Here is a 14324-nt window from a genome sequence, read left to right as displayed (position 1 = left end):
TTTACGTTGCTCTGTTTTCCCTTTGCTTTCTTAGACCTTGGAGAATATGAAATGAGAGATCCTTTTTCTCCCTAAGAACTGAATTCACATCCTAGTTGCTCTAGAGCAGCAAGACCCTGCACTCCAAAGCTGCTAACAAAGTTCTGGTGCAGAAGTCAAAACCACAGGATTGTATCCAACCTTAGTTATGGTGCAGAATTCGTCACAAAAACATCTCACCCAGAAGATTAAGAAGCTTTAGTTTACTGTTAGAACACCCAGTGAAAATGCAATATAAGTTTATAGAACTAGAACCAATTTAAAAAGTGTTCTTAAATTTATGTGAGCACACATTCTCTAGGAGTTTAATCCTCCAGTACTGGTGATTATTGCAAGAATACGCCTGACAGATTTTCCTTTCCTTGGCAGTTCAAAACATTTTTGGTATGCTGCAGCACCAATAACAAAATATCACATTTCTCATCAACAGGATATTGTAATTCATGAGATAAAGCCAACACTGAAATAGACCTGTTTAATGAAATTTTCCCTTATTCCAGTACATTGGAGCTTCCTGTCACGTTCAAAATAGAAAATGCAGAAGTCAAATCAGCAGTGAATGATGGCATTATGAACCTGTGACATGTGTTAAACAGACAATGATAAGAAGTCATTTACTTAAACTGGTGGTTTGGTAGGAATGAAAAAAGAAGACTTTAAGCAGTTCAAGTGACTCCTCATAATAATTCATGAAGAGGACATTATTACCTGTTCCTATGAGATAATATGAATGTATTGAATGAACATTTGACATAATGCAAAAATCCTATCGCAGGTGGAAAACACACAGAATTGTTTTCATGCAAAAATTATTTGTTCCTTCACTGCTTTGATGATCCTTTTAAAATGTTCTGTAGCAAATAGCACAAATAGGAACGAAGCAGCTGGTACAATGGACCTGATATTTGCACTACGCATGTTTTTTGGTGGGGTTACTTCTGAAGAGTTTGGGCCTGGCTCCATAGTCTCAAAACCAATTAATGGGTGGAATATATGACGTGCTCCCAGAGTGCATCATCTATTTAATCTGACAGGAATCCCATCTGTGCCAGCTAAGATTGCTCTGCATCATGAACCAATATGCAGCAAGTAGGAGCAACTGGAAACCCTGTCTAGAAAAACCCCAAACAAAAAAAAACCAAAAACTTGAAACAGCAAAACACAACATGCAGTCCTGCTTGGAACTAGTGTTAATGTAGATGAAGACATGATTTTATATTAATATACACAGGAAATCTGTTTTACCTTTAACAACAGAAATCAAACTTCACAGTGTTCATATTACCCTTTGCACATCATTGCTTTTTTTAAACAGGGTAAGTATTTTCTTGGTGTGGTTTTGATATGTAGTTCACAATTTGCTTTTTATGATCAGAACATCATCCAGAAACAGCCCCAGATTTGGTGCTCTATGATGCTTGTCATATTTCAATAGACTGAATCAAGTTGTGCAGAGGATGCTACAAGAGCAGCAACCCTGAGGCCCCTGGAAATCTGAACCACAGATAACCCAGGACCTCTCAGTCCTCAGGTGATTCCTGGGCCACACTTTCAGAATATGTGGGTTTAAAAGTGCAACTGAAATTAGGCAGACATTGAACAGTCAGTTTCAAATAGCAGCTTCCACATGATGAACCAAATTACATGATTGCACATAATGAGACTACTGCTAAATTTACCAAGCTTTATAGGCAACTAAGCAGGAAAATCTGATGTAACAACAGCAACAAGCAAATGAGAATACTTTATATTTTATCATATTAGGAAAATTACTTTTGCAACACAAGTGAAGGGCAATGTTATTATGGGTTCATATCTTCAAACATCAGCGCTGTGTTTTCCCTTAATTTAATTTGACCTTAGAACAAGTTAAAAAACATATGGAACAGTAGTTTTAGTTTACCTGCTGGTTTCTTTGTGTTGCAAGATTTAAGGTGATTAAGCAAATGTGAGATTTTGTGTCATATTCTCTGAGATGCAAACCTCTACTAAAACTGTTCAGAGGGTTCATAGCTGCTTGGGGCCTCCCAGGGCACTGCTTTATGGTGCATTGATGCACAGTTTTTCTTTTTAATCAGGTGCAGTTACAGCCCTAACACTTCTTGAGAAATGGCAATGATCATAAACCAAAAGCTATGCCTAGCAGCATGGGCTGAGCAACATCTTTCTGCAAACAACCCTGAATTTCTACCCAGTGTTTCATTTTAGCTTTGCTGAATTCAAGAGCAGAACTGTCAATAACATCCTTTGTACTGTTGTTTTATGAAACAGTATAAATTTAATGCATGTATGAAGAGAGATTAAAACTGACAGTTTCTTTGGAAAGAAGCCTAAATGAGCTTGTAGTGAAACCATCTGAGCAGTACATAATCTTGATGCATGGTTTTCTTGGGGAAGTAAAGGCATCTGAAGTTTAACACTGTGTACATTAAACTTTTTCTTTAGTCCTTTCATTAAGCACCAAAAGCCTTTTAATATTGACTCCAAATCAAAGCAGAACAGCAAAACCTGAGCCTGAGGAACAACCTGAGCAAAGGAATTCCTCCGTGTGATTCCTGCACCTGAAATGGATTCAAATATTCCTAGAACCACGAGGTTAAGTCCCCTTCAGACCAGAATATTCCATACTCAAATCATCTTGCAAAGCACCAATGCTGCCATGGTTGTGCCAGTAAGTCTCAGGGGTAAATAACCTCATATAGCAAATAACTTATATAGTAAATAACTTATATAACTTCATATAGCAAATGGAAGGTAGGAAATAGCCCAGCTCCAAAAAAGATGAGCCATTCCATAATACACAGAGCAATACTATTTTTGACCCCAAATCTCTGTATCACAAACAGTTAACTGAAGTCAGTCCCACAACCAAGTACAGAGCTAAAGACTTTCTAAATATTCCTATACAGCACCTTCCATAAGCACCACCATTCAAGACATAATTGATTTATAGACTAAAAGCAAAAGCTTTTTAAAACCAAAATGGGCACTGTGACTATGATTTGAAGGCAGTTGAGGAAAACTGCACATCTTGTCTGTTATCCCGTCTCTTATTAATATTCCTAGTGGGACTTTTAAATTGTAATTTTTTATTTTTTGTTCTTTGCTTTCTGGTTCTATTAGCTATATTGCAACCATAAGGTTTAATGTATTTCCCCATTCAAATGGGAAGATTTTAAAATGGATAAGGGCACATTTATCACCAATTTTACTTAAAATGAGTTACTTAATTGCATTTTATGCCATTTAAAATGCATCTCAAAGTGTATGAATTTTATGTCATTTCAAAAAATACCATATGCAAAAAGCACTCAGTGCTTCCTATCTCAATGATTCACCTCACTCATTTGAATCTAAAGAGATTTAATAGATCACACTTTTATCAGCCTTGTTGCCTTCCTCTCAGCTCTTTCCAATTGTCTGTGTTCTTAAAGTGGGCCACTCACAATGAATGCAACAAAAAAATCTATGCCTTAGATATTCAAAATCTGAACTGAATTGCACACAGCCTGGGAAATCCTATTGAAAGCAGGCCTGTATCCCAAAGCTCTGGAGTGCTGCCATTGGCCATGAGATGATCAATGTGCTTGGATTTGAGGACACTGCTTTCATTCCACATCAGCACTCCGGGCTGGGCATGGACTGTCTAGGCTTTCTTCTCACATGCAGGTCACAGCTGCACTCAATCCATCACTGCCTAAATTTACAGAAATATCTCACAAGTCCAAGAAAGATGGAACAAGACTATTTACAAGGGCATGACAGGACAAGGGGGAATGGCTTCAAGATGAAAGAGTAAACCTGTGAATAGGTGAGACCCCACACAAACTTTATGAACAAGGACTTTGGTCTACCGGACCAAATATAAAGAAAAAAAAACATTTTTTCCTACCAGAAAAAAAAAAAAAAAAGTATGCAATGATTGAATCCCTTACAACAGAGCAATCTTTTATGGACAGTATAAATTTTGGCATACAAAGTCTCACCTCTCTTCCTGGCAAAAAAAAAAAATCAGTCAAACTGTTGGTTTTTTCCCTCCCCTAACAGACTTCAAATTTTATTAAGCTTAATGATAATTCCTGGCTTTATTTTTCACCTACACATTTTGAAATGTTTTTTTATTCTATGGAAACTTGATTTATGAATGACTTACAATGTGAAGGAAGAAGAGGGACTGCTCTTCTGAGAACTGAATAAATGCAGAACAGTGACATAATATGCTTATAATGTCTTTTCTGTATTGTCTTTGGGCCAATTTAATACTGTGGCTCCAAAGATACTGTCAAAAGAAATGTGAAGAATTCAGTCATACACTTCATAATTGCTGACATTGTTCTTACTTAATTACAAGTGGTTCTACTGGAAAAAAAGATGTCAGATGATTGAGTCATCCATTGTCCCAGTATATCTGCAAAGGGTTTAAGTAGGGATCCTCTCTTGTGAGGTTCTCATGGGAAAAGTACCTAAAACATTTCTGATAAATTATCAGGTCTAAAAATCTAAATTGATTTTTGCTATTTAATTAATGTATCAGTCTGAAAGTCACACTTTAGTGTAAGGCTGAGCATCTTTTGGCTGTCATTTGACCAATTTTACACCTGAAAATTTTCCAAAATTTTTAAAATTTATTTAACTTGTGGTTCTTGGCAGTGATAATATTCACTGTTAAATATTCACTATTTAACAGTGAATATTACCAACTTCCCTTTCCTGTTTTAGTCTGAATCACTGACAGATTTTAGAGCAAGGTCTGCAAGGACTTCAGAAACAATTGTGTTCCTGCAATTTTTTTCCCCCATCCTCTTTTAAAATTTATTAGACTTCACATAAATTATTTACTGTTCTATTGGTTGTCTGCAGTGAAGACAGCTGGAAAAACTGATAAAATGGAATTTCAATGTTTCTTTGCTTTTAAGTCAAATCCCAGTATCTATTCCACACACCAAAAACTGCCTAAAAAGAAGCAGGCTATAGAGTAGCCCAAGAGCTTTTTCATAAACCTGGAAGCAGACACATTTCTGCAGAAGAAACATGAAACCTTCATCCAAAACAGCTCCTGGCCTTTGGAACCATTCCAAAGTAAAGCTTTGAGTGCATTTGGGGAGCTTCATATGAAGAATCATATTGCCCCACCTATCTTGTAGATGTCTACACTTGAATTAGCTGCACCACTTCCCTCTTAGTGAGGATCAAATCAATGAAGTTCAAGGGACAACATGAAAAAAAAAAATATTCCTCTAGTTTTCACTTCCCAAGGACGCATTTTTGGGCTATTAAAGCCAATAGAAGACAGCAATAATATAGTTATTGACACAGCACCCAAGCAGGGTCAGATTTGAGCCATTTTGATTTGCACAGGTATGGCATACCAAAATTAGTTAGTTTCTTTTCCCTTGGTTGCTTCAGACATCAAAATCAGAACTGGTTAGAGAACTCTTTATCCCGCCTCTTTTCATATTTTGTCGTGTTATGGCACACAAAATTGAGCCACAAAACAGATGTGACAAAATTGCCAAGCTGCATTTCACTGTTACAGGCCAAGACAAAACCTACAGTAAGCAAAAAACCCATCATCCAAGTACAACTTTCACAGCAGCATATAAATTTTATGCACACACTAAAAAGCACATATGGGATCTTCTGAAACAAAATCCTGTACCTGCCATACTGTGGCTTTCTCCTGTAACTTATCACATGTTTTGGTCATTCCTGCAGAGTGCTTTGATACATTTATAACATTTCCTACTGCATGGAAATGCCATATTCAAAAGGATATTTAAGTCTTTTTTTGTCTTTTTTTTTCACTGAGGCTCTCTTTTGTTTCAGATTTTTTGTTGTTTTTCTCAGTTGATATAAAACAACTGCTATCAGTTTATTTAAATAACTGTCCTGAATTTTCTTTTCCTGCATAAATCTTTCCATTTCATTTTATTTACTAAAGAGAAAGGAGACATGGATACACCAAACTAGTTCTTTCCAGTGCCTCACTGCAGCTGTATGCAGAAGGCATACTAATTTTCACAGACTATGAAAAGTGGGGTTTTTTTCCACAAAACCTCCTGTTCTTATGAGTCTCCATTTTCAGAGAACAGACAGGGAGTGCACAGTGATATCCAAAAGCTATTTTGTGGAAACTCTGTACTTTTCAGTGAGGTTTTAACTTGCCTTCCTCTGGAAATTAGGTTTACACAATTACATGTCCCATCCTCAGCCCCAACAAATCTTGAGCCTGTTGGACCATTTCATCCTGCTTTAGCTGAGTGCCAGCCTGCTCCGAGTTAATACATTCCAAGCAATTTAGAGAAAATTGCTGGCAAGGTACAGGAGAGAGACTGTTTTGGGTCCATCACGAAAGGGAAGTGAAGGAATAACTCAATTCTCATCATTACAAGATGCAGAGGCCTGGCAGGCAGTATTATATGTTAGGTTTGAACAAAACCTAATATACTTTCTTTGCCCAGCCAGAAAAAGTTACGGATGTTAAAGGAACTTGAAGGCAAACTCGCAGGTGTGGGGAGGAGAAGGGAGGTAAGAAGGGGAATAGGTGGCGTAGGGGAAACCTGAGAGTCCTTTGAAGAGTTTTAGGGAAGTGGTAGAAGGGATCTGGAGGGTTCACTTTTGTTCATGAGGTGTAAAATACAAAGGCAGGGTGTGTAAAGAACACACAAAAAGTGTGTGAATTATAGAGAAATGGGACAGACATAAAAAATCAAAACTCTGTGTTATCAGTGGAAGGACATCAGCAGAATGTTCACTTTGGGAGTTGCATTGTGAAGAGCAGCTGTAGTTCTGCCAAACACTTATCTGAAGCAGATTAGGGAATTAAGAATAGAACTAACATAGCTTGGAAATTATACATGTGGAGAATTGTTTTTAATCAGACTATTCCCATGTGAAAAATGGAGGGGTTTTTAAGTGAAGATGCAAATGAAGTGACCAAGAGGGCAGATCTAACCACTTCCTGCATATTTTTCATTCTTCCAGGAAAGGGCTCAAACCCAGGCCTATGCACCAAATGTCATATGTTTTGCATACTAATGTTTAGAATGACTTCTCATTAAAGTATACTCTGAGTAAACAATCAGTGTAGTGATTTTGAAAGACTTCAGCCCTGTCTGTGATCTAACAAATTGATATTCTTTCAAAGATAAGTGTGGAGATTTACAGGCCAGAAAGAAAACTAGTAAATTGCAGTATGATAAGACTGGGAGATTAATTCAATTTTAAATTAAGGACCTCTGGCTAGTGCTTCCTCTAAGCATGAAACAAACTTACTAGTTTTTAATGGCAATATGGAGTGTAGATAGCATACAGAGAGTGCAGCACGCCAGTCAATAATCCAGAAATTACGCTAAGTGTGGATGAACCACAAGGACAGAACATAAACCAATTTCACACAGAGTGGTAATGAGAAGATACTTAGATAGTCCAGCCCAAGTCCAAATCTGTACTGCAAATAAGCATTTATAAGGTCACAGAAACAAGTAAAATTTATACTAAATAGTAATTTTTTTAGTCCTTGTGGAGTTATGTAAAAATCTACCCCAATATACCAGTCAGGATGGAGAAGGTAACTTGTCACAGAAGATATATGGGGAGCTGAGAAAGGAAACAAGTGGGAAAGGCAGCCTGGAACAAGGGTGACATAAGCTCCAGGGCCCTGCAGGCAGACTGAAAGCTGTGCCTGTCCTTGGATGAGTGTATATTTTAACATAACAAGGTGAATCCAAACCTTTCACCTCAAAACCAGGAGCCTACAGCAAAGTGCCCTGCTCACCCCACAGCCTCCCTCAGGTGCCCTTGGCCAAAACTCAAAGACAGGATATATTTGTGGATACAAAAAAACCCCAACTATTCTGCTCTATTTTACCTAGGGCTGAAGAAGATGTAGCAGGCAACATAGAAAAATATTCTGTAATGAGAATCTTTCAAACTGAAGAACAAACAGATGAAGGTAAAGTTGTCTCTAAGGCCATTAAAAAGGACAAAATGCTTACAGGTAAGAGGTTTTTCAAAGCCTGCTGGGTACAGAAGTCATGCCATGCTTATTTTTAACAAATTCGAAGTAATAACTTGCAATGAAGAGAAGCAGAAGTAATTTTTATTTTGTTGCTCAGGAAACTAATATGTATTGCAGTGGGAATTAAGATGCTAAATGTATGTTACATTTATATAAAGACTGGAGGCTCCCAGCAGCCCCCAGCTGAACCTGGGTGTGGTGCTGACCAGGAATATTTGTGTTTCCCTGTGTAACATATCATGTTCTGGGATTTCTGGCACTACTGTCAATGGCTGTGCTCACATCTCGTGCCCCTGTACAGCTCAAGTCACAGGAGCCACTGAAAACCCACAGACCCCTCAGAAGAAACTTCCACTGCTGAGTAATGGAAGCTTAAAAATGCTGAATTAGTGCTTTTCTTAATATCCAATTCAAAATGGTTTTTTAAAGAAATTACTAAAATATAATAAATTAAATATCTGGGATAAGAGACAGCTATTCAACACAAAGTCATATTTACAACTACCAGGGATGAAAAACTAATGGGAGATGTGGGCTGAAGGAAAATTTTATATAACAAAAAATTAAAATAATGCCACTGGTGGGCCATATGCAACCTATATAACACCAAAATACTATAGAAAGCAAGAAACCCTTGTATTTGTAAAGCCTAGAATGCAATAGTCTCTGCAAGGATACATACCCATTTGACACCCTATATTCCAGAACTCTTGAGGATTATAATTTGAAGATTTCATTCTTGATCCCTTGGGGTAAATTCTTGTAATAAATCTTGTAGTATGTGCAATAAACTGGCTAGCTGATAAACAGAAGGATAAAATCTTAGTAAGAAAACCTTTGCTATTAAAGAGGTTCTATTTGAATAAATAATAAAATGTAGTCATTGGATCCAGCAATTTTTTTTACACAATATTATATCAATGTATTCTATTTTAACATTAATACATGGACCGCTCTGAACTATGCCTAAAATCTTATTTTGAAACCTTAATGCCTTCCATGTATTTGAATCTGACAGTATTTCTGTATATAGTGCAGACTTCTTAAAAAAGTTCATGAACCAAAAATCATTCCTTCACTGGAATATTCTGTTTCTTCATCTTTTTACAGGGTAATCATATGATTTCTACACTAAAGCCCACTGTGTTCCCACGGGAAACTAAGACACAGAACAGGAAACTGCACAAAAGTTTCCTCATTCTATAGTAGCTCAAAATGAAAAAGAAAATCATCTCTAGATGATCTTGGCTTGTTTGCTGTTGGGAGATTTAAATAAAATTACTAAATGATATTGAGACCAGGGAAGAGCACACTTTTAAAAGCCACTTAAATTATTCTTATATAAGCCTCAAAGCTGTTAACTATTCATGAACATTGTTTTTCCTTCTGCTGGCTCTGTTCCCTCCTTTCTCATATGCAGGCATAGACTACACAGATGTGGGAAGCTCCAGATGACTTCTATCTACACAATTTTTAGTTATTCAGCAAAAATCTACATTTCCAGGCTCATCTCTCTGATCTGTTCCATTCTCCTCTCATCTTATCATTTTTTTGTTTGTTTAGGGGTTTTGTTTGGTTGATTTTGGTTGGGTTTGTTGTTTGGGGGTGGTTTTTATGAGGAGGGGTGAGTTTTATAGGACTACTTTTATATTCCCTAGAGTACCAGAGGAACAGAGAGGACTCTCTCTGTGGATGGCTGGAAAATCCTACTTTTTGATGCATCATTCACCTCACCAGGCACTGAAGCACCTCCACAAAGTGGGTGGGTGGCAGCAGGGCTGGCCCCGAGTGAATGGGCATGTGGCAGGCGTCATTGTCATTGTCATTGTCATTGCCATTGTCACAGTCGGTGATCTCTGCTCTCCACACCCCCAGAGCCCCGGGCAGGCAGCTGGAGTTAGAACAGCAGAGGCTGCACTGCGCTGCCTCCACCAAACGGAGATGCTCCAAGCCAGAATGAGTTTGGAATATCCAGCTTGGCTGGGATGAAAGGTGTGCTCCAGTGGAGCAAACTGCCTGCTCTGGGCTTTATCCAGCCCTTTAATGAGAGCTCTTATCTGCAGCTCTCACCAAAGCCAGGGCACTGCCAAGCCAACTCCACTTTCTCAGCCCTGATTTTGGGAAGGGGGGAAGGGGAGGAGTGAAATTTATTCCACACTTTTTCAAGTACTGGCTGAAACTCCTAAATTATTTGATGCAGAAAACAATGAATCAAAAGGCAGACATTCATTTTGTAGACTGTGTTAATATTTGTTCTTATTAAAATACACAGAATTAAAACAAAGTTGAATTTCAATTTTCCCCACAAAACCAATAGAAATTTTAAAAAATGCTATGCAAAGGACATTCCTTAAACAGTATTATACAAAGAACCAAATAAAATCAGACAGCAGTTGTTTCATAAAATTTTAACCCTTCCAATGCTTAAGCAGTGAACGATAGCAACAATGTAACTTTAAACTAATTAACTCAAAAGAAATTACCTGAAACTCTTGCAAGTTTTCGTGCTTGAGACTCTCCAATGGAATTATTTTCCCAGCACTTTTGAAACTGCATGGAATGCTCAAAGCCTACAAACTTCTGAGATTTGGTATAAACCACAAGATCTGACAATGCAAGGGCAATCTTTATCTTCCTCTCCTAATAATCATCAGATGAATAATGGAACAAAAAAAGTCACAATAACGCATATTTCACTATTATTACTATTGATAATTCACAGAAACAATAATTTTGGATGCATAAAGCAGGACAAAATATGCCGCAGTTCATGAATTTAATAAATATGATCTTTAATAGTGAGATTTGATCTACTGAGAGAAAATTGAGGTTATTTTGTTCATGTTCATCGTAGTAATCATAGGGTGAGTGGAGAGATGCTTCCTAGCAGAATATTCTTCTGCATAGCTTTACAGTTTTCCTGCTTCTAAGACTGGTTTGCAATAACATCATTTTTCTTGGCTTTTAAAAACCCCTTAAAAATATACCTCCAACTTTCTGTTTGTAATTATATGAAGTACTAGAAAAGACCAACAGCATAAACTCATCTATAAAATGTAGAATAACAGGAAAATATTACACTGTGCCAAGCAAATTAGTCAAAGGTCTATTATTCCTCTAATCATTGCTCTGAAGTCAGGAAAACTCTTCTTGATTAAGGTTGAAAATTCTCTCACCAAAATCTTAATTTAGTCTTGCTCCATTACCAAAACAAGCAGAAATGACTGACATTTTACCAGGGTCTTCTCTCTTACAGTGAGGCACTACATGACCATTTCATTTTCCACAGCACAACTTGTGAGCTAATTGGGGGCAGTAGCCAGCAGAGAGCTGCTGATGCTAATCATGTTTACATTCCATTAAAGCTTCTGAAGGTAAATTCTCATCTGACAAAATAACAGAGATTGCCTCCTCATAGCTCTTAAACTGCAAAGTTCAAGAACATTAATTATTCTGGAGCTGTGTCCCACGAGGAGCAATAGGGGTCTCCTGCCATGGAAATCCTGAAAAATCCAACTCTCTGGAGGCAGGCAAAGCCAGCAGCATCACTGGGGCATCTTCTGCAGATTCAAATGTTCTCCCACCCTCCCAAAAGTGGGATAGCAAGGCAAATACTCCCACAGAGTGGGACCCTGGAAACCACTTTCTCTTCTGCCTGTGAAACATGAGCAGATACTTTTTGTTGCGGCTGTTTAAGAGTATGTGGAATACATTCTCATCTGTACATGGTCCTACCAATAAACTTGAAACCTGTAGCCTAGAAAGTTGGCATTTGTTGTTCAAAGAAGACTCCATCCTTCCTCAGAATTTTTCCTTGCTGTCTCTCCATGTCAGATTGAATGAGAAAGAAGCAAAAACTTTCACCATTAAATTATACAAAAAGAAGAGACACTGCCTCTCAACAAGAACACTGAGCTCTGAGGAGCACTGCCAGTTTAGCCTCATTCAGGTAATCAGAGCATGATGTGCAAGAGTGACTGGATACTTCAGGTGCTGCTTGACATCTTAAAAAAGTTGAACAAAGCAGTTTCAAACCTGAGAAAGCAACAGATTTTCAATGGTAGAGAATTATACTCGGTTAAAAAAAATAAGTTCAATTTGACTTTCAGATAGGAGATTAGACCAAATTTTTACACTTCTTTCAGAAACAGTGCTTAATGTTAAGTCTCAACATGATAAATGTTAAAATGCCTTTTTAATTCCAGGTGCTGAAAAATGTTTCAGCACAACCAGGAATGTGCACCTAATTTAATGCAAAAATCATAGAACAGAAGAAAATAGGGGAATCTAGCTGTCTTAAAAATAGACTGGTACACTTGGGGAAGAAAGAGTTAACTCTGCCTGTTGTCATCAGGAACTGCTATAAATGTTCTCTATACATAGCTCCAGGGGCCCATGACACCAACAAAACACTTGGGTAACTTCATCTTAAATCTACTGTGGTACTGAGCACCTGGGACAAGCACAGAAAGAGGAAAATGGAGTTGAAGTTCAAGATGGGAGCACAGGGAGGGGCTGCTTTTTAGCTGGATACTAAAATGTGGTCCAGTTTGACTTTTCTTATAAAAATAGGAAAACTCTGAAACCTTCAGCTAAAACATGCAATTTCCAAATGCGCTGATCTTAGTAATTTTAAAGTTTCCCTTTTAAATTTAGTCTCTATTTTAAGATAATATAGTCCTTCTTAAAAAAAAAAAAAAAAAATCTATGTGTTCTCTATATTCAATTGAAGCAAAAGCTACCTTGATTTTTCTTTTAGGTGGAGGTGAAGATCTACGATCTCCTTTTCTTTTGGAGGGAGTCCTGGATCTAACAGGTGACATGTCTTCTGGGTAATCCTCGTCAGAGGGAACGTCAGAGTCAGACACTTCCTCTGCCTCACCAGCATAGTCCTCCTCCATCCTGAGCATGCCTTGCTCAAGTGTTCCAACTTTCTTATTTTTTATCAGAACTTTGTGTTTTAATGCCTGTAGAAAAGAGGTTTAACAATAGTAACTAGAATTATGTAGGTTTTTCATCTCTTGGTATTATTTAACTCATCTTCAAAGTTGTTTATTTTTTACTATGCCTAAATGTCCTTAAATATATATATATGTACTTAAAGACGTGTCTGATGTTAATTTGGAATGTTTTCATCTATCATTGAGGCTGCAGGAAATTTATCATTTGATTTTTTGTGCATATCTGTCTTGAGTACCAAATTAAAAGTTTTGTTTATAACTTGTGTTCTTTACAGTAGATCCTTATGCTGATCTTACCTGGTCAGGGAAACAACAGTTTGGTGATTTTGCCTAAGCAGTTTCTCCATTTATAGACACATATCAACCTCCATAATATATAATGTAAAGGGGGAAAAGCATCTCTGAATTATATTGATTCTAATAACATGGCTTTCATCTATCCAACAGAATTCTTTGAGTATATATTTCACTTCAATTTACAAAATAATATTAATAGTAAATCTGCTATTATGTAGCAGACTCAACTCTACATCTGGACACAGGAGCTGCCAGTGAGTAACAGGACTTACTATGGCTCTTGAATAAAGTGATCCTCAAAAATATTCCTTAAATTTCCTGTGCTCTAGTGAAAAGGGAGATTACACTGCTGGGAGTGTGGCAGGAAGAGGAAACAAATAATTTCACAATAAATGAAATGTAACTGAAGTGCTGTGGTTTAAGGTATCCACTAAGTAAATATGAAAGGTGTGGATGATGAAACTCATAAACCCAAAGTTCTATAATGGAAACCAGAGCCGTAGGCAAGGACAGAGACATTCCATTCATTTCCATTGTTGCTCCATTGCCCATAATCCCTTTATCACTTCAGATCTCTGGCTGGTAGTTTGCCAGGGTGCCAGTGAAATGAGACATTCCATGCCCAATATCTATCAGGGCTATGCTGCTGGGAGGTTTGATCAGTCTCTCTGCGCTGGTGACTCAGAATAAGGATGCCCTTTAAAATTTCCTTCATTTATTATTGATGCACTCTTTTTTTTTTCCTTGTGATATTTTTAATATTATTAATGCAACCCATATTTTTTAAGAGTTCTGAATTTTCCTTTGTATGTTCACATTTCCCAATATTTAAAATAAATTCTATCCATTTTCAATTTTGTATTTTGTTATTCCCAGGAAGACTTAATTCTACAAATTAAAAAAACCCCAAACCTAGTATACAGGGGAATAAAACACTTTGTATGGTTACATTATTGCCTCCTGTATGCAAATTTCTTTCAATAAAAAAGACCATAGAATGAGTGTGT

The 14324-nt window shown here is 37.2% G+C and overlaps 1 protein-coding gene across 2 annotated transcripts in view; it reads right to left on the bottom strand.

Moving 5' to 3' along the window:
- PLCZ1 (phospholipase C zeta 1) overlaps window positions 1-14324 on the bottom strand; it is a 45227-nt gene that overhangs the window by 9236 nt on the left and 21667 nt on the right. The window contains exons 7-9 of one of the 2 annotated variants that reach the window (XM_071422102.1): window positions 12799-13026; window positions 10543-10696; window positions 8742-8858 (exon numbers count right to left, since the gene is read on the bottom strand). In XM_071422102.1, coding sequence (XP_071278203.1) covers window positions 8742-8858; window positions 10543-10696; window positions 12799-13026 — 499 coding nt within the window. Of the gene's footprint in view, window positions 1-8741; window positions 8859-10542; window positions 10700-12798; window positions 13027-14324 lie in introns of both variants that reach the window. The other variant, XM_071422101.1, reaches the window with a different exon arrangement.

This window comes from Agelaius tricolor, unplaced genomic scaffold (assembly GCF_023055355.1).
Source record: "Agelaius tricolor isolate 1412-34295 unplaced genomic scaffold, bAgeTri1.0.p SCAF_3, whole genome shotgun sequence".
Taxonomy (NCBI): Eukaryota; Metazoa; Chordata; class Aves; order Passeriformes; family Icteridae; genus Agelaius; species Agelaius tricolor.
The sequence above is the reverse complement of the archived record's forward strand: the minus strand, read 5'-3'. Positions and strand labels throughout refer to the sequence as shown.